Source organism: Lontra canadensis, unplaced genomic scaffold (assembly GCF_010015895.1).
Source record: "Lontra canadensis isolate GAN:19392208 unplaced genomic scaffold, GSC_riverotter_1.0 scaffold13, whole genome shotgun sequence".
NCBI lineage: Eukaryota > Metazoa > Chordata > Mammalia > Carnivora > Mustelidae > Lontra > Lontra canadensis.
Window position 1 is genome coordinate 27767334 of NW_022631007.1, and position 24356 is coordinate 27791689.

The 24356-nt window shown below is 39.9% G+C and overlaps 2 protein-coding genes across 13 annotated transcripts in view; one reads left to right on the forward strand and one right to left on the reverse strand.

The window, feature by feature from the left end:
• Positions 1–5517, forward strand: part of TANC1 (tetratricopeptide repeat, ankyrin repeat and coiled-coil containing 1) — a 239731-nt gene extending 234214 nt beyond the window's left edge. For all 7 annotated transcript variants that reach the window (XM_032857876.1, XM_032857872.1, XM_032857874.1 and 4 more), the window contains 3 exons: positions 645–791; positions 1658–1758; positions 2409–5517. In XM_032857876.1, the coding sequence (XP_032713767.1) occupies positions 645–791; positions 1658–1758; positions 2409–3843 (1683 nt within the window). In that variant the 3' untranslated portion in view covers positions 3844–5517. The remainder of the gene's footprint in view (positions 1–644; positions 792–1657; positions 1759–2408) is intronic.
• A 2273-nt stretch (positions 5518–7790) lies between these two features.
• Positions 7791–24356, reverse strand: part of WDSUB1 (WD repeat, sterile alpha motif and U-box domain containing 1) — a 47352-nt gene continuing 30786 nt past the window's right edge. For all 6 annotated transcript variants that reach the window (XM_032857880.1, XM_032857881.1, XM_032857879.1 and 3 more), the window contains one exon: positions 7791–8189. In XM_032857880.1, coding sequence (XP_032713771.1) covers positions 8032–8189 — 158 coding nt within the window. In that variant the 3' untranslated portion in view covers positions 7791–8031. The remainder of the gene's footprint in view (positions 8190–24356) is intronic.

Below are 24356 nucleotides of genomic sequence, written 5' to 3' on the forward strand. Positions count from 1 at the left end.
CCTCTTCAAAGAAAAATTATGATTCTGCAGCAGGCTCTGGGCTTCTCCACAAGACTGTACTTGCCTTGAGAACTGCATCATTTCTTCATCTGATTTCTATTATACTTAGCATCAAAACGTCTCTAGACGAGGATAATTTCTGAGATGGTTTTCGAAAATGTATAACGGAGGGGCACCTGGGTGGCTCAGTCCGGGAAGCCTCCAATTCCTGATTTTGGCTCAGGTCATGATCTTCGGGGTCATGAAATCCAGCCCGGCTGAGCTGGACGTGGAGCCTGCTTAAGATTCTCTTGCCGTCCCCTGACCCCCGCGTGTGTGTCCTCTCTCTCTCTCTCTGAAAATAATAATAAAAATATATATAACAGGATAATCTGATCTATTAAGATTGATAGTTCTCAATTTGGCAATGTACAGGCTGCTTCGTAGAAAACCAGCTTGTGTCTTCCTGCATGAGGCCGGAAGCTGCCGGAGCCTGTGTGGACAGTGAGGCCGGTACATGGCAGCCGGGTCGCAGCACCCTCAGCAGGACCTTCCCATGGTTTCCGTGATGGGGGGAGAGCCTTGCCAGGGTCTTCAGGTTGTGGGAGCCTATTCGTCTTGGAGCATCTGAAAAAGGATCAATTTCTGTGCTTTTTGATTCCTAGAAAGGGAAGATGAAAGAGGCAGCCCAGAGGTACCAGTATGCCTTAAGGAAGTTTCCCCGGGAAGGATTTGGAGAGGATATGAGGCCATTCAATGAATTAAGAGTTTCTCTCTATCTCAATTTGTCTCGCTGCCGGAGAAAAACAAATGTAAGCTGTGGGCCCTTAGTCTGTTCTTTTAGTAGTAGAAGTGTTGGCTCGTGGTGAGGGCCAACCCCGCACAGGCCAAGGCGTGGGTGTCCTGTGGATTTGTTCGCACATCTCTGTGAACTTGGCGTGTGGGGAGCTGCTTCTCTTGGGTGGTCGTCACGTGAGCTCTGTCACAGCCCTCCTCTCAAGGGCCGAGAGAATGCACCAGAGGGCACTGTCCTCTGCCTCAGCAATGAGAGGCCACCAGACTACCGCCCCGCCCATTCCCGGCTGGGTACGGCCAACATGGTCACGGGCGGCGCTCTCTCGGTGCAGAAGGGAAGGATCTGTCTAGTGGTTATTGCATTTGCCCAGAGGCTATACCAGTAACTGGTTAACTTGTAATTAGTAGTTACTTCATAGTTAATTTGTAACTAGTAACTAGTGGACTTGTTTCAGAACTTCTTTCTCCTACTTTTTTTTTTTTTTTAACTTCCTTTTCTTACCACCAAATCCGTTGACCTGCCTGTTTCTGTGTCCGTGTTTCGGGTGCCTCGCTGTGCCAGTGGGGGCGTCTCTGCCCCTCTCTGAGTCTGCCGCTGGGTGTGCAGCTCCCGTCCACTCTCACCTGCCAGTGCACGGCTTCTACCGCTGTTTTCTCCATCTTGTATCATTAATTTTTCTCTACTGAATGCTTCTCTTAAGATACTAATAAGCTTTAATTATCTCCCTACTTTAAAATAAGAGAAATAAAACTTCCCTTGGCCTTTACCTTCCCAGCTATCCCAATTCTCTGCTAACCTGTAGAACAAGACTCCTATTAAAAAGCTGCCCGTAATCCTGTCTCAGGGCTTCCTCTGACTCCTGTATTTAAATGTTGACACTAGGACTTTGGCATGGCAGAAGAATTTGCTTCCAAGGCTCTCGAATTGAAACCAAAGTCCTACGAAGCCTTTTATGCCAGGGCAAGAGCGAAGAGAAATAGCAGGTACTGTCCGGGGTGAGATCTGCGACTAGAGATGCCTTCTCGGGGCTTTCTGGTACCGACGCTGCTGGTTGACTTGCGGGGGTGTCATTCACAGGCATTACTCAAATGCCCCTCATCCCTTTTGATACTAAATTGGTAGCTTCCAAGGGGCGCCACAGTGGGTATTAGCAACGGGTAGACGTGTGTCTTCTCCTGACATCCCAGTAACTGTTCCTCTCCTGCACCCCAGCTGACACTCACTGCCACACAGAATCCTTAGATTAGTCTGTGTCGCAGGGAAGCTGCTGGCGAGAGACACGAGAGCAGGTGGGTGGGGGAAGGGAGGAGAGGCCTGTAGGAGTTTTTGGTTAGAGATGGACGGCGTGAGAGGCGGTGGTGACGAAAGATTCCGACCCCCACTGGTTTATGCCTATTCCCGCTCCCGGCCCAGTGGTGTTTACAGAGACAGCGGGCCCCTGGCAAGGCGCAGGTGTGGGTCAGAATTCGCTCCCACGTGGCTGAGTAGCTCTAAGCTAGAGCAGAATGGCTCCTGTCCACCATGGTCAGTGTTCCAGACTCTCGTTCGTGTTAGCAGAGCTCTGTTACGAACAGTGACCTTCAGAGCATGTTCCTACACGGCTGGTAACTCCGTCTTCTGTTTTGCCATAAAGGCAGTTTGCAGCGGCCCTGGCTGACCTACGGGAAGCTGTGAAACTGTGTCCCACCAATCAGGAAATCAAGAGGCTCCTGGCCCGTGTGGAGGAGGAATGCAAGCAAGTCCAGAGGAGCCAACAGCAGAAACAGCAGTGCCCACCACCGGCGCCACCCAACGACTCGGATAACGAAGAGGACACCCCGACCCCTGGCTTGAACGACCACTTCCATCTCGAGGAGGCCGAAGAAGAAGAAACTTCGTCCCAGGAAGAGTCCGTTTCCCCGACGCCCAGGCCTCAGCCATCCTCGTGTGTGCCCTCCCCGTACATCCGAAACCTTCAGGAAGGCTTGCAGTCCAGAGTCAGGCCGGTGTCCCCGCAGAACAGGCCGGGAGGCGGGAAGGCGCCGAGGGAGGCCGTGGCTCCGCCGGGGCTGGTGATGCAGCCCACGCGGCAGGCGCAGATAGTGAAGACCAGCCAGCGTCCGGGGCCCGGGCAGGCGGGCGTGCGGAGCGGCGGCACCAAAATGCAGGTGTCCGCTCAGACTCCTTCCCCGAGCCCGCTGCCGGGTGGGGTGGCGGCCGCTCCTGCCGGAGGCAGAAACCAGCGTCTGGAGGGCACAGGTACTTTGACCGCGGGAGCCGGTTCCGGCCATTTCGGAGAGCGGCTGGGCCCCAGCCACGGCGTCCAGCTGCCGCTCGGCGAGGGGGCTGCCGTCTGTCCTTTACCCAGCAAGATAAAAACTGCGGAGAGGCTTCTGTCTCATGCCCCCATTGCCGTGGATGTGGCTCCTTTAAACCAGGGCGGGCTGGCGAGCCGCAGCGACGTGCGACATCCCGCTTCGCTCAGCTCCGGCTCTCCCGGCTCTCCGTGCGGCAGCATAAAGATGTCCAGCTCAACCAGCAGCCTGACGTCAAGCAGCAGTTTTTCAGACGGCTTCAAGGGCCAAGGACCGGACGTTCGCATTAAAGACAAGGCTGTTAACCCGGTGCAGAGCGGCGCGGCGGAGCACAGGCCGCGCAACACTCCGTTCATGGGCATCATGGATAAGACCGCAAGGTTCCAGCAGCAGCAGAGCAACCCTCCCGGCCGCACCTGGCACTGTCAGCGGCCGGAGGGGCTCCTGACGAGCGCGACCTCCGCGGCCGGCCTGCAGCCCGTGAACTCGGAGAAGCCCTCTCTCAAACAAGCGGGAGGATACGCTAGCCAAGCCAAAACCTGTTCTGCTTCTACCCTGGGTGGCAGTGTCCACAATGGGGCACAGGGCAAGGAGCTAGAAGAGAAGAAATGCCAAACGGCAGTCCACTGCCAAGATAACAGGATCGCTAAGACGGTGTCTCATCTGTATCAGGAGAGTAGCTCTAAACAGCAGCTTCACGGCAGTAACGAAGCCCACCGGAGTCACCTCCCTTCAGCCAAACCAAAACGGTCATTCATAGAGTCAAACGTGTGAGCCTTAAGAGAGAACCACATGTGGGATTGGGAAAGCAGTGGGCTAGCTCCTGGTGGTGATTAAAAGGTTTTTCATGAGAAAAATTACCTGTCAGCTATGTATTTTTTTTTTTTCTTTTTTCCTTGGGGGCAGATCAGGTGCCATTGATACGTTCAAAATGTGGGATAAAATTTCTTTGATAAATAGCTAGGAGTCACCATAAATAAAAATGTTAACCAGAATTCAAAACTATAACTAGTTATGCATATTCAGTTAAACATTTAAGAACACCAAGAAGACATTAACTTATGCTTTTCTCTATGAAATGGTTTGGTTTCTATCACGTTTCTCCTAGCCTTTGCTATGTGGGAAAATTGTAGTATTTCTTAGAGAATGTCAATGTCTAGTGATAGGTCTACTCATGGCACAATGTCCAGATGATGTATTCTGGAAAAGATGGAATTTTCAAGTTTCAGTTCCATTGAGTCAGATTCCAATTTTTTATATATAAATATATAAAGTTTCTAGCTGAACATAAATGTGACTATAAATGTTATACAGCTGATTTTTTTTCTGTTTTTCTAAGCAAAATACGAGAACATCCAAGTATTGCTCCCTGAGTAATCATTCCCTTAAGAGGATTAAACATTTAGTTCCATGTTATGGTTCTCATTAAAAATATTTTTATAGCACCTTTTTGGAACTATATTCCCACTTCAAGGTGTTTTTAACATTTGGAAATAGCGTAAGCCATTTAGAATCATGATTGGTGGTTTTAGGCTAAAGTTGGATTTAGGCTAAAATACCAAGGATACAGCACTGTTTATAACGTAAATTCGCTCTCAGCTGGTTCCCAGACTGCTTTTAACAATGATAGCACTCCTGGAACAGGTGTTCCCACGTCCTTTAAGGACAGTATTGGATTTGGATACTTAAGGTATGGTTAGTCGTTGCTTTTGTTTCATTACACAATCATGACTTTATAGTCACATGTTGTACATATTAGATACGCAAGTTGTATTCAGACTTGTAAATATAACTTTCAAGTAGTTAATCATAAAAAAGCTCATATATTTGCATGTTCTTGGTAAGCTTCCTTCATGCTGGTTATTGCACTGAACAATGTTATTATTATGGCATGTTAACAGTATACCAGTAACAGCACTTTATCTCATTTATATGAACACCTTTGAGGTGCTACTAAGTCCAAACTGATGTATTATTCCTTTGTAAAGATAAGGTACAGGAATGATCCTTGGTTTAAAGGTATTTTTATACGAAAATGGTGTGCTATTGGAGGATGTGAAAATGCTAAATTGAGAGAGGTGGGAGTATAGTTGTTTTATATGTTGGGATGTGAAATTTATTTTCTAGAATTGGGGAGAAGGAAGTTCTATATTTACAGAATGTTTTAAAAATGAATAGTTGTCTTGAAGTTCTTGTGAGCATCATTATGGTTTTGTATGAATAGGAAGTCTTCTGGTGTCATTCTTCAACATTTGTTCCTGAGTGTGTAAGCGTACTTTGTACAGCTCTCTCATTTTTATAGGCTTTCCATGAGTTCTGCTATAATTACTATGGCTTATTTATTGTTCATTGTTTTCTTTAATATTTGTGAAAGTCTTACTCTTTATGTAGTTTTGTTTCTGCACAACTACTGTACTTTTCCATATGGAATAAAGAGTATTAATAGAATCTGTTTTGTAGTAAATGAAACAGTGGGTAAGTAGAGACTGCTGTGATGACAACGATCTGCTTCGGTTTAACCCTGGGTGATCTTACTGCCTTAAAGGAAACAGTGAAAAGTCTATTTTTATAGTAATACTACCAGATGCATATTTAATTTCATTGAATAATAATTTCAGAAAAAGTGAAGCTTCAAGACATCCCAGAATGTTCATGGTTAACATTAGTCCTCTTGCCTGCAGTAGGAGGAAGAGCATTCTGTACTTCATGTTCCAGAAATCTTGGTGTCTGTTTTTACTGGCAACAGAAGCCCTTTCATACTCTAACTCTCACTTTGGCAATACACCGAACACTGTGTTGATGATATAATCTTTTAGTTAAAAGGATTCATTTGTCTTTATACCCACACAGTTCTGTCTCCGAGAAGTGGGAATGAAAGTGAACACCCAACTGGGTTGTATTGTGATAAAACCCTGATGGGGAGTCCTAAGCCAGGGTGTCCCCTAGGACTCCTTCAGGTTCCCGTCTGGGTATGGCTATTGTTATTAGCAAGGCTGAAGAAAGTGTTTGCAGACCTTCTTTAAAGCTGTCTATTAAACTTAGAGGTTCAAAACAAAACAAAACAAAATAAAGACGGGAGGGATAAGTTTTTAGCTCATAGATGATTATTAGAGGACTCTGGCTATGAAGCTACCAGTGGGACTACTGGAATTTATTATAAACTACATTAGGATTTAGATATAGTCTTAGTAAAGATATTTGGTCCAGTTACCCCAGAAAGGAGTGATGTCATCTTGGGAAGCCACTAGTCAGTCCTGGGCCGGGGCTGCGGGCAGGTAAGCCTGCTCCCGTGTTGTCCTCGGTGAAGGGCTCAGCCTGGGGAGGATAGCGGAGGGGCCTTGGGGGGGACCCTTCCTCTGGCTAGTTTTGGATTTGGTTTGTTTGCTTGTGTGTCTGGGTGGGGGGCAAGGAGGAGGAGTTGTCTGGCTATGGACTTATTTGCATTCATAAACAGAAGCACTTCATTTTAGTAAAAATTATTGGCATCTTAGTTTTCAACCATTTTGTTTAATAAGAAACTATGATGGTGAAATGTAGAAGAGAAAATCACCTTCTTTAACACATTTAAAAGATAACCAGTCTTTTGTCTTTGTTTTCTATCAATTATGTCAATGATTTTTAGTAATTTTTATGTAAAAAACCAGTCTACCCTTTGGAAAATAAGTCTGTCAATCAAAACAAAAGATATTTGGCCCAATGGTGGGCTGTCACTTAAAAAAAAATCTTTTGTTAAAATTATGTTAACATACTTTCTCTTAAAAATACAATAGAAAAACACCTAAAACCTGTTCCCAACTTTTTTTTTTTTTTTTTTTTTCGGTTCTCACTTGAATGTAAGAAGCATGGGTGGCATGAAAAAGGAAATCCTCTTGTGGGATCAGACTGTAAATCCGAGCTAGGACACAAAGGAAATAAAATTTAGTAATCCATTAGGAGGATGGAAGTTCTACAAAGCAGCAATTATAAAGATAAGCTATTTGCAGATTTTTGTGGTAGCTAGGCTTTCCACAATTCTGTGAACACAGAGCATATTAGATGTACATTTGTAAAATATAGAAAAAAACTATATACATAGTTACATCACTTTTCCTCTCTCATTTCTGAGTGAATTTTTGACCAGCTAAAAAGAGGGTTTTGGGGGGTAAGCACAGAGTCTTGGGCCCTGCCTGGTCTTAAGGCTGGGTTCTAATGTGCCTTCCGTTCTGGGACACAGCTTAGGACAGGTAGGGAAAGTCACTACCACCTCAACTTTGTGAACTTGATGTTTTCTGCTGAGGGAACTCTTAGCAGGGTGTTGTGTTAAACACCAGTCTCTTCTGTAAAAGTGTATCGTTACCCTAGTTTAGAATGTTCCACGATAACTTGAATTCTGAACTCTAAAAGGAGGCTGGTTTGCTACTATATTTCAACAAGGCATGACATATTCATGATAATTTATACCATCTAACTTCTACACAGGTTTGGACTGTGGGGAAAAATCATTACCACCTTGCAAATGTAGAATCCAACAGAACTGCTCATTAAACATGTCAAATGACTTTCTCAATTTAGTCATAAAACTGCAACTGTTTTGCTATAAATTCTCTTTAAAAGGATTCCAAAGAGTTATCAAATTAATGGCTATTAACTAGGATTTCAATGTTGTGTTCTAGATTATTCTGATCTGTAGTTGTAATGAGAACATGATCTATATCTAGCAAGAATAAATTTGAGCACTGCAATTTTAAGTCAGAGTGAAACTTTATTTTCCTACAGGTTAAGATTTCTTTCACTAATACAAAAAGGCTTTTATAGTAAAAATAAGAAGTCAGATATGTTATTTAGTCCATACGATTTAAAGAAAAAGTTTTTATAGGTAACTAAATTCACTCTTCCTGTTTTGCTTTTAATAATATCTGATTAGTATTTACCTTTCAATCATTCAAACGAGATCACTGAAGAATATAAACAGTATAAATAATTTTATTTTTGATGTGTCTCTAGCCATCGGCTGATGGCCATTTTCAAAGTCCTGTTTGGTGTCAGTACCACTGAAGGAAGAACAAGATTCGTCATGGGACTTGTACGTTTCTTTTTGCTGATCCAATTTTCCATTGCTTCCTTTTCATATGAATAGCCATCTAAAAAAAAAAAAAAAACCCCACACAAATTATTTGCAGTGTAGGAAAGGGAGGTTCAGATTAGCAAAAAGGAGTTGAATATACCGACTTCAACTGCCAAGGCCGTTATTGTGATTTAAGTGGTAATCTTGTATCACTACTCCTAAAATACTTTTGCCACCACACCTTAAATTTGCCCTAGAAGATGCATTGAGATTACCTGCAACAGTGTCAGTATTTTACTGATAATTTTGAACAGAAAAACTACAGCTAAGTTCTGTGTCCAAAATTTAGGTGTAGCAGAAAAGAAGAAAGGAAAAGAGCCAGGTAGAGGAGAGCGGTTGTGAAGACGAACTGCCTTAGAGCTGTCAGCTGTGTGTGAAAAAGTTAAGATCACTAACGAGAAGAGCCTTAGGAATACCTCAGCCAAACTTTCTGACATACTGAAAACTCAGGGAAATGGATACCAAGAGATTATAGAACTTATCCCACTAAGGACTTGATAATAAAGGGATTTATGATTTTTTAAAAAATGCCAAGGGCTGAGGTTTGTTACACACGTTTGTGCAAAAATCTTTGCCTCTGCACATATAAAGATGAGTTTTTGTTTTATTTTTTTACTCTTAGCTCTTTCTCTTTAAACTGAAAAATCTTAGTTCCTGGTTACATTTACACATTTATTTGCTTTAATTTACAAGCATACAACAATTTCAAACTAACAGTGTCAATATATGACTAACACAGACTGCGAAAGAAACTTAAGGTTTCTTTCTGGCTCTTTGTGTCAACAAGAATAGATCCACTAGGGTTTTCTAACTGAAATACTGTGTTTGATGAAAATCACTTGGAAAAAAAAAAATTCTTCCATTTGGTTATGTTACCAACTTGACGTATAATTGTGTTAATTTGCTTCCCTTTTTTATCCTCTCAATTTTTAGGTTGGTTTTGCATGATTTAATTCTGTAAAACATTTAAGTGATTGCAAAGTAAAAACTGTAAAACAGGTACATTCAGAGGAGTCTGTTCTCATCCCAAACAGGTAACCAATGTATATTTTTATCCTTTTGTTTCTTCTTGGAAATATAAGCATGTGTAAACACAATGCATACACATTCTTACAGGAGAGCTAGCATATGTACACTATTTTGCACCTGCTTTAACTATACCCTTTGCCTTTTTATTCGCCCACAGTGGTCCACTGTACAGATGTACTGATGGACATCTCGGTTTCCTGTCTTTGCCTTTTACAAATGATGTTGCAATGGACAGTCTTATTTGCGAGGAGATTTCAGAAGCAGGATTGCTGCATTAAAGAGTATATAATTTTGGGGTGCCTGGGTGGCTCAGTGGGTTAAAGCCTCTGCCTTCAGCTCAGGTCATGATCCCAGGGTCCTGGGATCGAGCCCCGCGTCAGGCTCTCAGCTCTGCCTGCCTCTCTGCCTACTTGTGATCTCTGTCAAGTAAATAAATAAAATCTTTAAAAAGTATATAATTTTGCTAGATATGCCAATACTTCAATAAGAATTCTACCATTTTTTTTAAAGATTTTATTTATTTATTTGACAGAGACACAGAGAGGGAACAAAGCAGGGGGAGTGGGAGAGGGAGAAGCAGGCTTCCCGCAGACCAGGGAGCCTGATGTGGGGCTCAATCCCAGGATGGGATCATGACCTGAGCCGAAGGCAGATGCCTAACGATTGAGCCACGCAGGTGCCCCGGAATTCTACCATTTTTATTCCTGCTATTCATATTGATGAGTGTTTTCCCGAATAGCTTCACTAAGAGAATATGTTGTCAGACTGGATTTTTACCAGTCTCTCATAAACAATGCTACAGTATATCAGGTAGCTTTATTTGGAAGAAGATAGAACATTTCTTTTTATGTGCTTAAGAGCCAATTGCTTTTCTTTTTCCTGTGAGCTGTTAACTATTTTGGGGCCATTTTTCTATTAGGCTTTACTTAGATTTTTTTCCTTTTTAAACACTGAGATGTAATTGACATACAGGTTTCAGATGCACAACATAAGTCTTCGCTATATTGTGAAATCACAATAGCTCTCATAAACATGTATCACCACACATAATTACGAATTTTTCCTTTTTCTTGTGATGGGAGACTTGTAAGATTTCTTTAAGAGGGAAAGGGAGAGGGAGATACAGGCTTCCACATACGCAATGAGTAAGTCATGGAGATGAAAGGCACAGCAGTGGGAATACAGTCCGTGACTTGTAGTGGCATCGTACAGAGACGTAGGCTGGCAACATTTGCAGTGAGTGGGGCATCGTGTATAGACTTGCTGAATCACTGTGTAGTATGCCTCAAACTAGTTGGGTCAACTAGATTTCAATTAAATCCCTTAGCAACTTTCTAATATATGTTATTGCTATAGTCACCATGCTGAACATTGTATCAATTGGACTAATTTCGTAACTGCAAGTTTTTATTGACTACCTGCACACTTTGACCATTCCCCCATCCCTGCCTCTGGCAACCACCCATCTGTTCTCTGTATCAATGAATTCTGTGTTTTGTCTTAGATTCTACATGTGAATGAGATCATAGGGTATTTCTCTATTTCTGACTTATTTTACATAGCACAATGTCCTCAAGGTCTAGCCACGATGGCACAAATGTCAGGATTTCCTTTTTTTTTAAGGCTCAATTATATTCCATTGCGCATATATACATTCTCTTTCTGCACTCATCCACTAATGGACAGGGTGGTTACTGTGTCTGGGCTATTATAAATACTGGCAATGAATGTGGGGCTACAGATATCTTTCCAAGTTAGTGATTTTGCTTCCTCTGAAAAAATACCCAGAAGTGGAATTGCTGGATCACAAGGTAGTTCTATTTTTAATTGGAGGAAGCTCCATATTGTTTGCCATAGGGTTGCACCATTTTACATTCCTCCCAAACAGCACAAAGGGTTCCCTTTTCTCCACATTGTCACCAATACTTTTTTTATATATATAATAACCATTTCTAACAGTTACGAGGTGACGGCTCATTGTGGTTTGGTAGTCCCCTGATGATTGTTGACATACATACATCTGTATGTCATCTTTGGGAAAATGTACATTCACATCCTCTGCCCATCTTTTTTCTTTCTTTTCTATTGAGTTGAAGTTCTTTATATAATTTGGACATTAACCCTTATCAGATATGTGATTTGCAAATACTCTCCCATTTCATAAGCTGCCTTTTCACTTTGCTGACGGTTTCTTTTGCTGTGCGTAAGCTCTTTAGTTTGATGTAGTCACACTTTTTTTTTTTTAAGATTTATTTATTTGAGAGAGAGAGAAAGAGAGAGAGAGCACGAGAGGAGAGAGGTCAGCGGGAGAAGCAGACTCCCTGCCAAGCAGGGAGCCCGATGCGGGACTCGATCCCAGACTCCAGGATCATGACCCGAGCTGAAGGCAGTTGCTTAACCAACTGAGCCGCCCAGGCACCCCTAGTCACACTTATTTTTGCTTTTGTTGTTACATCAAAAAAATAATTGCCAAGACAGATATCAAGAGGCTTACCAACTATGTTTTCTCCTAGGAGTTTTTTTTTTTTTTTAAATTTAAGGATTGCATTTATCTATTAGAAAGAGACAGAGCATGAGAAGGGGGAGGGTCAAAGAGAGAAGCAGACTCCCTGCTGAGCAGGTAGTCCAATGTGCGGCTTGATCCCAGGACCCTGAGATCATGACCTGAGCCAGAGGCAGATACTTAACCGACTGAGCCACCCGGGTGCCCCTCTCATAGGAGTGTTTTGGTTTTGCGGCCTACATGTCTCTAATCAATTCTGAATTAATTTTTGTAGATGGTGTAAGATAATGGTCCCATTTCATTGTTTTGCACATGGGTGCTATTTTCCCAGCACCATTTACTGACGAGGCCTTTCCCTACTGTGTATTCCTGGTTCCTTTGTTATCAGATATGTGTGGCTCTATTTCCGGGCACTCTATTCTCTTCGTATCTGTTTTTATGCCCATGCCATACTTTTTTAATATTATAGCTCTGTAATGTAGTTTGAAATCAGGAATTGTGAGGTCTCCAGCTTTTTCTGTTAAGATTGCTTTGGCTATTCAGGATCTTCTGTGATTCCATACAAATCTGCTCTCTTTTTTTGGTGAAAAATGCCATCGGGATTTTGACAGGGATTTCACTCAATCTGTACATTGCTTTGGGTAGAATGGAGATTTTAACATTCTTTCAATCCATGTCTTTCCATTTCTTTGTATATTCTTCAGTTTCTTAATAGATTCCAGTTTTCAGTGTACAGGTTGTTGTTTTTTTTAACCTCCTTGGTTAAGTTTATTCCTAGGTATTTTATTCTTTGTGATGCATCTGTAAATGGGAGTATTAATTTCTCTGAGAGCTTGTTACTAGTACACAGAAATACAACAAATTCCTGTGTATTAAATTTATATCTTGCAACTTTGCTGAATTTGTTGATTAGTTCTAACAGGTTTTTTGTGGAGTCTACAGTTTTCCATATATAAAAACATGTCATCTACAAATATAGTTTTACCACTTCCTTTCCAAGTTGGGTGCATTTTTTTTACTTTATTTTGCCTAACTTCTCAGGCTAGAATTTTCAATACTATGTTAAGTAAAAGTGAGGAAAGTAGGCCCTTTTGCTTGTTCCTGATCTTACTGGAAAAGACGTCAGCTTCTCACTGCTGACACTGATGTTAGCTGTGTGCTTGTCATATATGCCCTTTATTATGTTGAGGTATATTACCTCTATACCCATTTTGTTGAGCACTTTTATCACAAATAGATGTTGAATTTTGTCAATGGTTTTTTGTGCATCAATTGAGATAGGATTTTTATCCTTCCTTTTGTTAATGTGGTGTATCATGTTGATTTACAGAGGTTGAACCATCCTTGAAACCTTGGAATAAATCCCATTTGATCACTGTGTGTAATCCTTTTAATGTATTGAATTTGGTTTGCTAAAACTGAGGAATTTTACATCTGTGTTCATTAGGGATACTGGTCCATAATTTTCTTGTAGTGTTCTTATATGGTTTTACTACCAGGGTAATGCTGCTTTTGTAAAATGAGTTTGGAAGTACTCCCTCTTCTAGTTTTTGTACATTTGAGGATTGGTATTCCTTGAATATTTTTAATATCTTTGGAATATAAACACTTCATTAGTTTTCCACACCTTTCCCTTGGATTTTGAGTCCAAGTTAGGAAGTAATTAGGAAAATAATTTCCATATTATCAAGGAATTTATCTATATTTTCTTCTGGGACTTTTTTTTAATGTTTACATCTCTAATCCATTTGAAAGTTAGATGTGCAGTGTAAGAGATGAAGCCAGTCTTACCCTTTCCCATATGGCTATTTAGTTGTGAGAATACCACTTTTTAAATATTTATTGTTACCACTGATTTAACATATGCCATTTTTACCATTCACTAAATTTTCAAATGCACTTGCATCAATTTCTGGGTTTAAAAAAATTTTTTTCCATTGTTCTATTCATGTGCCATTTTGTGTTATTTATGAAGGCTGAAAACATGTTCTATTATTTGATAAGGTTAGTGACACTCCTCTTTTTAAAATATTTATTTGACAGAGACACAGCAAGAGAGGGAACACAAGCAGGGGGAGTAGGAGAGGGAGAAGCAGGCTTCCTGCTGATCAGGGAGCCCAATGTGGGGCTTGATCCCAGGACCGTGGGATCATGATCTGAGCCAAAGGCAGACGCTTAACGACTGAACCACCCAGGCTCCCCTATTTTCTAGGTTATTTGTTGTGTGGCCTTTCCAGTGGAAGCTAATCATCATCTTCTATATCACTAGGAAAGAGTGACATCTTGTTGACATTGTATCTTCCTGTCATCATGGTATGTTCTCCATTTGTTCTAAATTTACTTTGCAGGGATGTTCTATAGTTTTCTTCATAACTACCTTGTACATTAAGTCCTCTGTTGTACATTCTTTTTTTTTTTTTTAAGATTTAATTTATTTATTTGACAGAGAGCGAGGGAACACAAGCAAGGGAAGTGCGGAAGGCAGAAGCAGGCTCCCCACTGAACCAGGAGCCCTATGTGGGGCTCGATTCCAGGACCCTGAGATCATGACCTGAGCCAAAGGCAGATGCTTAATAACTGAGCCACCCCGGTGCCCTTATACATTCTTTTTTAAATTGAAGTTGGCACACAATGTTAGTTTTAGGTGTGCAACACAGTGATTTGGTAAGTCTGTGTATTATGCTATGCTCACAAGTGTGTAGCTACCATCTGTCACCATACAAAGCTATTACAGTATCCCTGACTATATTTCCTATGCTGTACCTTTTGTCCCCCTTACTTATTCCACAAGAAGCCTATGTCCTACCCCCCACCCATTTTCCCATTCCCTTACCCCCTTCCCTTTTGGCAACCATCAGTTTATTCTCTATATTTGTGGGTCTGTTCTCCTTCTTGTTCACTTTTTTTTTATTCCACATAGAAGTGAAATCATACGGTACTTGTTCTTCTCTGTCTTAGCATAATACCCTCTCAGTCCCATGTTGTGGCAATGTTACACTTTTAATTGCTTTTGTTTCGTACATACTTACACATGAGGGCTACTGATTCCTCTTTGATTTGACTTGCTAAATGCTGATTGGACTTATTAAGCTATTGTCTCTCAGCTCTAAGTTCATGCATGATACGGAGGACTCCACATGCTGGAGCCAGGATAAGGCAAACCACTTTTCTGCTTTACGGCTGGCTCCTTGTTAGATCTTGCAATTGGATTCCTCTAGAAGAAGGAAAAAACAGCGAAGACTCCTACCAGTGTTGTGCCTAGCCATGGCCCTTCATCTGGCAGGGGAGGCTGCTTTTTTTTTTGCTTTGCTTCCTTGAAGGTACCACCCAAATTTGTCTTATCCTTCCCCCCCTTTAGAAAGACCAGCCGGAAGCTACCCCTTCTTAAAGACCTAAATTCTGGTTCATGGGAGGTTCTGATAACCTCAACTTCCTTTTGTTCCCTGGAGTCCTATCATGGTAGATGATTTCTGCAGATACAGTTAGTGCCTTTCTTTTTTGAGATACAGTTGACATAAAATCTACCCTTTTTAGTATACAATTCAGATTTTTTTTTAGGATTTTTAAAAATTTTTATTTATTTGACAGACAAAGATGACTGACAAGTAGGCAGAGAGAGGAGGAAGCAGGCTCCCCACTGAGTAGAGAGCCTGATGCAGGGCTCGATCCCAAGACCCTGGGATCATGACTTAAGCCGAAGGCAGAGGCTTTAACCTACTGAGCCACCCAGGCGCCTCTACAATTCAGATTCTTAATGGTGATGGTTGTACAACTCTGAATTATACCAACTTTGAAACATTTTTAATACTCCATAAAGAAACCCTGTACCCCAGAGCATTCACTCTCCCCTCTCCTGGCAACCACAAATCTACTTTCTTTCTACATCTGCCTGTTCTGGACACTTCCTATAAATAGAATCATACACTATGTGGCCTTTGGTGTCTGGCTTCTTGCACTTAGCAGAACATTTCCAAGGTTCATCCACATAGCATGTGCAAGTATTTGTTCCTTCTTATAGCTGCTTAACATTCCATTGTATGGGTATACCACATTTTATTCATTCAGTGGTGGGACATTTGGGTTATTTCCACTTTCTGGCTCTTAGCAATAAGACTACTTTGAGCATTGATGTACAACTTTTTGGATGAATGTTTTCAATTCTTTTGGATATATATCTAAGAGTACAATTGCTACACCACATGGTAACTATTTTCAACAGCAGCTGTACCATTTCACATTGCCACTCTCAATGTTTCTGCAAATCCTTCTAACACATGTTAGATTGTAGTCTTCCTAGTAGGTATCAAGTGGTATCTCAATGTGGTTTCAATTTTAATTTCCGTGATGATACTGTACATCTTTTCTAGTGCTTATTGGGTATTTGTATATTTCTTATGGAGAAAGGTCTATTTTTTAATTGGTTTTACTGTTGAATTGTAAGAATAGCGAGTAGGAAAATATACTCAATTTTTATTTTATAAAAAGTTGAGTATAATGAACCTTAATCTTATATTACCATCTCACTGGCCCATTAATGATAATGTCCATGTTAATATTATTACTATGTGGGATATTAAGAATTCAGTAACAGTTAATACATTTGCCACCAGGCTAGATAAATCTAATAGAATATTTTTTACCTTCCAGGTGAAAGGGGCCCAGTTTTTGTGTTAGTTCTGGTAGTGTCTGTTGCTTAAATATGGTTAATATTTATGAATGTCCCATATCTGTTAAAAACATGTACTTTCTATTTTAAATGTTCAGGGTTTGGTACACAGATCTATTTTAGACTGAGAGATATGATCAAGCGTATTACTGTGCTTTTGAAGTGTCTGAGACTGCACAGCTAGTAATAGCCACCTTCCCTGAAAACTGTGGTCTTCAGTGTTACATAGTATTTTCCTGTCTTAAAAAAATTTTTTTTGGTCTGAATTCTATTTTTACAGACATGTATGTAACCCCCTTCTTTTTACTTGCAATTGTGTCATTTTTGCCTATCCTTTTATTTCTAGCCTTTCTGAATCCTTTAGGTTGTATTGTGCTTTGTTAGCTAATCTCGAATCTTTTTTCTCTTTATGGAGGAGTTAAAACCAAACTACAGAATTATGGAACGATAAACTGGTAATATTTATCATTCTTTTTTATATATCACATAAATAAACTTTCACTATAGGAGGTGGTTTCATCAATTTTAATGCTTAGAGAGGTATTTTTGATCTGCTAATTACCTTTATCCTAGTATCTTCTAAAAAGAGACCAAGAACGGCTCCTGGGAGGCTCAGTGGTTGTCTGCCTTCAGCACAGGTCATAATCCCAGGGTCCTGAGACTGAACCCCACGTTGGGCTCCCTGCTCAGGGCAGAGTCTGCTTGTCCCTCTTGTACTCACTCTCTCAAATAAGTAAAATCTTTTTAAAAAGAGACCAAGAAAATACTCAAAACTTCAAATAGGCTTTTCATATTCTCTACTCTCCCTTTTACCATACTATTAGAGCATCTTATCATCTTTAACTGAATTCCCACAAGTGAATAATTTTTCCTTCCTTGCTTACAGATTGTTGGTTTCTTAGGTGGTGGTAGTGAATAAAATGTCAAATCAGTCTATGGAGGTACAGGCAGGTTTCCTACTATACCAAAGTCAGTTACACTGGCCATATTTTACATATACTTCAATATCAGCTTTTCATGGTATTATAAAATAGTGATTCTTTAACCAACAGTTTTCTGCTGGTAACAAATATTTGACAAACAGGAAAAGCAGGAATTCGGATTGGATCTACAGCATCGCTAATGATATATAAGGTTTCACGCTGTTCTACTAAATCTCCTTTCAGAGCAGTAAGAGGGATTATCAGAGCTCCAAAGTAAAGACCCTTCCCCATCTCCACATACACAGTCTTTCATGTATAAATGAAAGGGCACGAAGCATTATTATAACTAATAATAACTAATAATAAAATGACACTCCTGGCTCCTTGAAAAATTAAAGCATGAAATTTACTACAACTAGAGTTAGCTTATTTAAATCAAAGGTGTGGCTAGGGGAGAAAAATGACAATTTTTTACAAGTTTGCTTGTTTTACTATTTTTTTAAAATTGACTTGGTTTTAAATCCTTCCATAAAATTTTTTTATCCAAACAGTACCATTTGACTTTTGCTATAACCCAAGATACCGAGTGCATAAATCAAGAACTGTACCAGCAGGTAGTTCTAGGAAGTAAACAATATTTAATAATTTAATATACTCTGGTGCACAGGTTCATTTCTTTGGTAAAACACCAAAGAAATGATACCTATTATAAGATTTGTTTCTTAGACTTCCATTTCTAGTAGTCAAGCCAATTAAACCCCCAAATATCTTGCTATATTATACTTAGATATGTGACTAAAAGAAACATCTTTTTACATGTGTATCTGACTTCCAGGTTCAAGTGGCTTCACCCTTATGAAAGGTTCAGGTGGAAAATATAAGCTCACTGGCCTGGGCTCTGAATTTATTTTATCTTTGTTGAAGAAAAAAGCTTGCTCAGTCCCCCTGTTGTCCTGGAAAATGGGCAAAGCAAGCCCAGCACCTCTCTGAGCTATATGCCCTCTTCCTGCATAGGTAAGGAAGCTCCACAGGTACTACCTGACTGAGTGGGGGGGCGCCTGGGTGGCTCAGTCGGTTAAGCATCTGCCTTCAGCTCCGGTCATGATCCCGGGGTCCTAGGATTGAGTCCCACGTGGGGCTCTCTGCTCCTCCATCAAATAAATAAATCTTAAAAAAAAACAAACAAAAAACTTGGGGCGCCTGGGTGGCTCAGTGGGTTAAGCCTCTGCCTTCGGCTCAGGTCATGGTCCCAGGGTCCTGGTATCGAGCCCCGCATCGGGCTCTCTGCTCAGCAGGGAGCCTGCTTCCTCCTCTCTCTCTGCCTGCCTCTCTGCCTACTTGTGATCTGTCAAATAAATAAAATTTTAAAAACAAACAAAAAACCTGACTGAAGGTGAATATTCAGACAACAAAGAGCAGACACAGGACTGCACAAACCCCAGAAAGTGAACACTGATACAACCTCTGAATATTTCTAAAATGAGAATGAACTTACAGTTAGTGTTCCAAAGCGCCGTTACCTATATTAATGTAACCTGCACAACAATCTTACGAAGAAACTGATGGATGGCCTGAATAACTCCCTATCTCGTGTGACCTCGGAGTGACCAAGCCGGGATTGAAACCTGAGCAGGCTGGCCCAGGATCTGTGCCTTTAAACTACAGGCTAAATCAGATTTCCAGAAATGAAAAGCTACTGACATTCAAATTTTGAAGTAATGTTAACAAAAAGGTGAAACAGGGTTGAAACGATGCGTAACAAAGGACTGGGAGGTAGGTCTGAGAAAATTACCTAGAAGGGCTGAAGAGATAAGGTATATAGAATGAGAATGGCTGAAAGTTTCCAAAATTGATAAAAGGCGCAGAATTCCATTCAAGAAGTGCTATGCACCCCGGACAAGAATTAAAAATACTATCAAGGGAAAACTGTTTGCAACAAAAAAAATCAGATTTAAACTGACATTATACTTCTACAACAGATGCCAGAGTATGTTCTCTCTACATAATTGAGATAAAACACTGTAAAGACTTTAGAGAAAAAGCAAGATGGTCAGGTAGGGTTTATTCGTTTTTTTCACTTCTGAAATGATGAATTATAAGTGTGAACGCTGATTTTTTTTACAAAGCTACCTAAATGAATTAACACACTTAGATGTTCAGAACAGACTTGAAAGCCATAAAATAGATGGAATACCTGACTAATGTAAAGTTTTCACTTCCACTGCTCACTCCAACTCCAAAATAAGTGTTTTTTGGTTTTCTGTAATTTTAATCAAAATATCAATTACATTTTCTTTTGTAGTATAACAAGATCCTAAAATTTATCTAGTGGTCTGAATGGGCAAAAAATGGGTAAGCTGATTTTTAAAAAGAGGAGCATAATTCAAACTAAAAATTTTAAAATAGGCCAGTACCTACCCAGCATTAACATTTTCTCCAACTGGAATATCTAAATAAGTGTACCTGTGTATACACTACATGACTGAGGATTTTCTTCTGCAGAATTACTTGGAAAAAGATGTCCATCAACAAAGTGTGAGTTAAGTTATGGCACATTCATACCATGAAATACTGTTCTGTAGTTGTGACTGCAGTAGTTCAGAGCATACTAACAAATACTATATGATATGTTAAGTAAATTTGATTTTTAAAGTTTGTATCATATCCTTTTGTCATAGGATAACATTATAACTAGAAAAATATCTGGAAGGATATATCAGAATAAGAACCAGTCTCCACATTTCCAAAATCTGTATTTCCCTATTGGCTGTTTCTCACCAAGCACATGCTGCTTTTTTTAAAGGATAAATGAATACAAATACTGTGTAAGAATGCTTCTAAGGCAGTAGTTTAACAGATGCAAGGTACAGAGATCTTCTGAAACATCAAGGGGAGAAAAGGCCAAAAAGGACATGTAATCAAATCAGAAAAATTCAGCAAAGGAGAAAACAGGAGCTAGAAGAAAGCAAAATCAAATGGAAACATGCAGGAAGGAATTAGCCCAGAAAGATCAATCACAATATGCAGAAATCAGTTCAAATCTATTAAATCATTAAAAAAAAAGTTTTTAGCTTTATTTACTCTTTACATCCAAGGTGGGGTTCAAACTCACAACTCTGAGATCAAGACTAGAATGCTCTACCAACTGAGCCAGCCAGGCATCCTGAGGACAGATTTTTTAAAAATTCAACTTCAACTAAATGCATGTTTTCCGCAGGGAATGCCTCTGAAAGTAATACAGGAACTCTACAAATAAAAAGATGGGAACTCTCCCTAGATTATACTATGTGGAAAAAACTAATCTCAAAATATTATTTACTGTATGATTCCATTCATACAATACCTTTGAAATGACAACTTTTAGAAATGGAGGGCAGATGAGGCCTGCAGGTGTGAAGAGAACAGGCAGATGACAGATATGAAGGTCTGTAGGCTTGGAACTGTTCTGTCTTGATTGGTGGTTGGTGCTCAACCCTCCAAAGGGGACAAACTTGTAGAACTTAACAACACATGCATGGAACTGGGGCAATCATCAGTGTCCATATCCTGGTTGTGGTACTGGATCATTTTGCAAAATGCTGGCAGCAGAACAACTGGGCAGAGTGTACAGGATCCGTTATTTTTTTAGAACTGCATGTGAATCTTGAAAGACACAGGCAGTACTAAACACAAGGCTAGGGAGCAACTAGAATTCTTACATACTCCAGGAGGGGGTATAAACTGTTTCAGCCACTCTGGGTAAACAGCTCTGGGTAACAGGCTGTACAGATCTAATCTCTGGAATATACCCAATAACAATGCACGTGTGTATTCACCAAAAAAGAATAAAAGTTCACAGCAGGCAATAATGATAGAATGGATCGTGTGTAGTATATTTACACAGAAAGATTAATAAATTACTGTGCTGGATAAACAGCATGGATAAATCACGCAAACTGTGCTTAAGGCAAGAAGCGAGACCCCCAAAGACATAGTTTATGATTCAATTTAGATAAACTTAATCAGAAGAGCATTTTTATCCATCTATAATGTTAAAAGTTAGGAAATGCGTTACCCTTGGTGAAAGATTATGTGAAAATTCAAGATGTATACTGTTTGTTTTAAAAGAAGACTGAAAGAGGGGCTTCTGGGTGGCTCAGTGGGTTAAAGCCTCTGCCTTCGCGTCAGGTCATGATCCTGGGGTCCTGGAATCGAGCCCCGCATCGGGCTCTCTGCTCGGCGGGGAGCCTGCTTCTTCCTCTCTCTCTGCCTACCTCTCTGCCTACTTGTGATCTCTGTCAAATGGATAAATAAAATCTTGAAAAAAAATAAAGTAGATTGAAAGAAAAATACCATGCAATTATAAACAAAAAAGAGAATCAAGATTAAAACAAATGATACAATTCAACACAAAATACACTAAAATGATGCCAACAAGAATATCTTAAAAGTAATAGAAAATGCAAACCTCTGAGAGAATACTCAGAAATCTAATTTGATGAAGTAACCTATTAAAAGCTATATTTGAATTTGTAATTCAAATCTCCTACTAGGAAACTCTCCTACAAAGAAAACTCCAATATCTCTTATGAACACAGATATAAAAATACTGAAAATATTAGCATATCAAATCCAGCAATAAGTGAAGAAGCCAAACCCTAGAGAGTCCACAAAAAAAAGTTCTAAAATCAATTCAGCAAAGTGGCAAGATACAAAATCAACATACAGAAATCAGCTGTGGTTCTATACACTGACAATGAAGAATCCAAAAAGGAAATTAGGAAAATTTTATTTACAAACAGCATCAAAAAGAATTAAAGACTTACTCATAAACTTAAGGAAGGAGATAAAAGACTTGTATGTCAAAAACTACAGAACATCACTATAAAAAATTAAAGACACAAAGGAAGGAAATTCTGTGGTCATGGACTGGAAGACAATGGTTAAAATTCCCATACTACCCTAAGCAATTAAAGAATCCATGGGAACTGTGATCCCCATCACAATTCCTCTCAAAATGCAAAAGACATTTTTTTGAAGGAATAGAAAAATCCATCCTACAATTCATATGGAATTGCAAGAGATCCTGAAGAACCAAGCAATCTCAAAGAAAAAGTTGGAAGACTCCCATTTCCTGATTTCAAAAGTTACTATATACGAAACCACAGTAACCAAAGTGGTGGTACGGCATAAAGGTAGCTATGCAGCCCAAGAGAATACAGAATTAATATATAGCCAAAATATAACCTAGTGTTTTCAACAAGGGTGCCAAGACCATCAATGGTGGAAGAACAGTCTCTTTAACAAATGGTGTTGGAAAAGTGGATATCTGCATACAAAAGGATAAATACATGAGATACAAAAATTAACTCAAAATGCAACAAAAACCCAAATGTAGAAACTAAAACAATATAACACTTAAAAGAAAACATAGGGGGAATGCTTCATGACACTGGATTTGCTAAGGATATCCTATGAATATGATCCCAAAAGCACATGCAATTAAAAAAAAAAACTGGACTTCATCAGAATTAACTTTTGTGTATCAAAAGGCCCTATAACAGAGTGAAAAGGCAACCTGTGGAATGGGAGAAATGCTTGTAAATCATATCTGATAAGGAATATCCAGAATATATAAAGAACTCCTACATCTCAACAACAACAAAAACAGATTAAAAAAATGGTAAAGGACTTAAATAGATATTTCTCCAAAGAAGATATAGAAAATGGCCAATAAGTACCTAAGACACTCAACATCCCAGTCACTAGGGGAATGCAAATCAAAACCCAAATGAGATACCACCTATACCCATCAGGATGACTATTATAAAACAAACAAAAACTAAAAAGCATTAAGTATGGGCAAGGATGTAGAAAAAGTGGAACACCTGTGAACTGCTGGTGGGAATGTAAAATGGTGCAGCCACTGTGGAGGTCGTAGAGTGGTTCCTCAAGAAAGTAAATACACAATTACTGTATGACCAGACAATTCAACTTCGGGGTATATACCCCAAGAGAACTGAAGGCAGGGACTTGAGCAGATATTTGTATACCCATATCCACAGTGGCATTATTCACTATAGCCAAAAGGTGGTAAAACAAACAAACAAACAAAAAACCCCGCATGTCCATGGCTGGATGTATATACCATGTATGGTATAAACATACAATGGAATATTTTCGGCCTTAAAAAGGAAAGCAGTTGTGACACATGATACAATGTGGATGAATCCTGAAGACACTATGCTAAGTCAATAGAAAAGTACAAATACTGCATGACTCTCCTTATATGAGCTATCCAGAATAAATTCAATACCATTAAACTATATATTCAAAAACTGTTTAAATGATTTTATATATTTGTATATTACCACAATAAAAAAATCAATGAATGTAATTTTGTTAGGCAGAATAATGACCCACAAACATGTCTACTTCCTAATCCTGGAATCTTTGACTATGTTAACATGGCAAAAGAGAATTAAGCTTGCCAAGGAACTGAGGTGACTAATCAGCTGATTTTAAGACAGGAAGTATCTTACCATAGTTCTTGAAAGCAGAAGAGGAAGGGGAAAGTGGGTCAAAGAGATGCAACGTGATACAAGGAGATATTAGGTTTGAAGCTGGAAAAAGGAGTCACTGTATTAGTTTCCTATTGCCTCTGTAACAAATTACTGCAAACTTAGTGACTTAATACAACTTATTTTCTTAAAGTTCTGAAGATCAGAAATACGAAATCAGTTTCATTGGGTTAAAAATCAAGGCGTCGGCAGGACGGCATTCTTCTGAAGGCTCAAAGGGAGAATCTGCTTCCTGGTCTTTATTAGCTTTTAGAGGCTGCCTGAATTCCTTCGCTCATGGTCCTTATCACTTCAACCTCTTCTGTTGTCACCTCTCCTCTGACCGACTCTCCTGCTTCCTTTGTTTCACTTAACAAAGATCCTCATGATTACACTGGGTCTACCTGATAGTACAGGGGACTCTTCCATCCCAAGATCCTTAATCGCATCTGCAAAGCCCTTTTGGCCATGTAACACTGATAGGCTCTGAGGCTCTAGGACACCGACATCCTCAGGGAGCCAT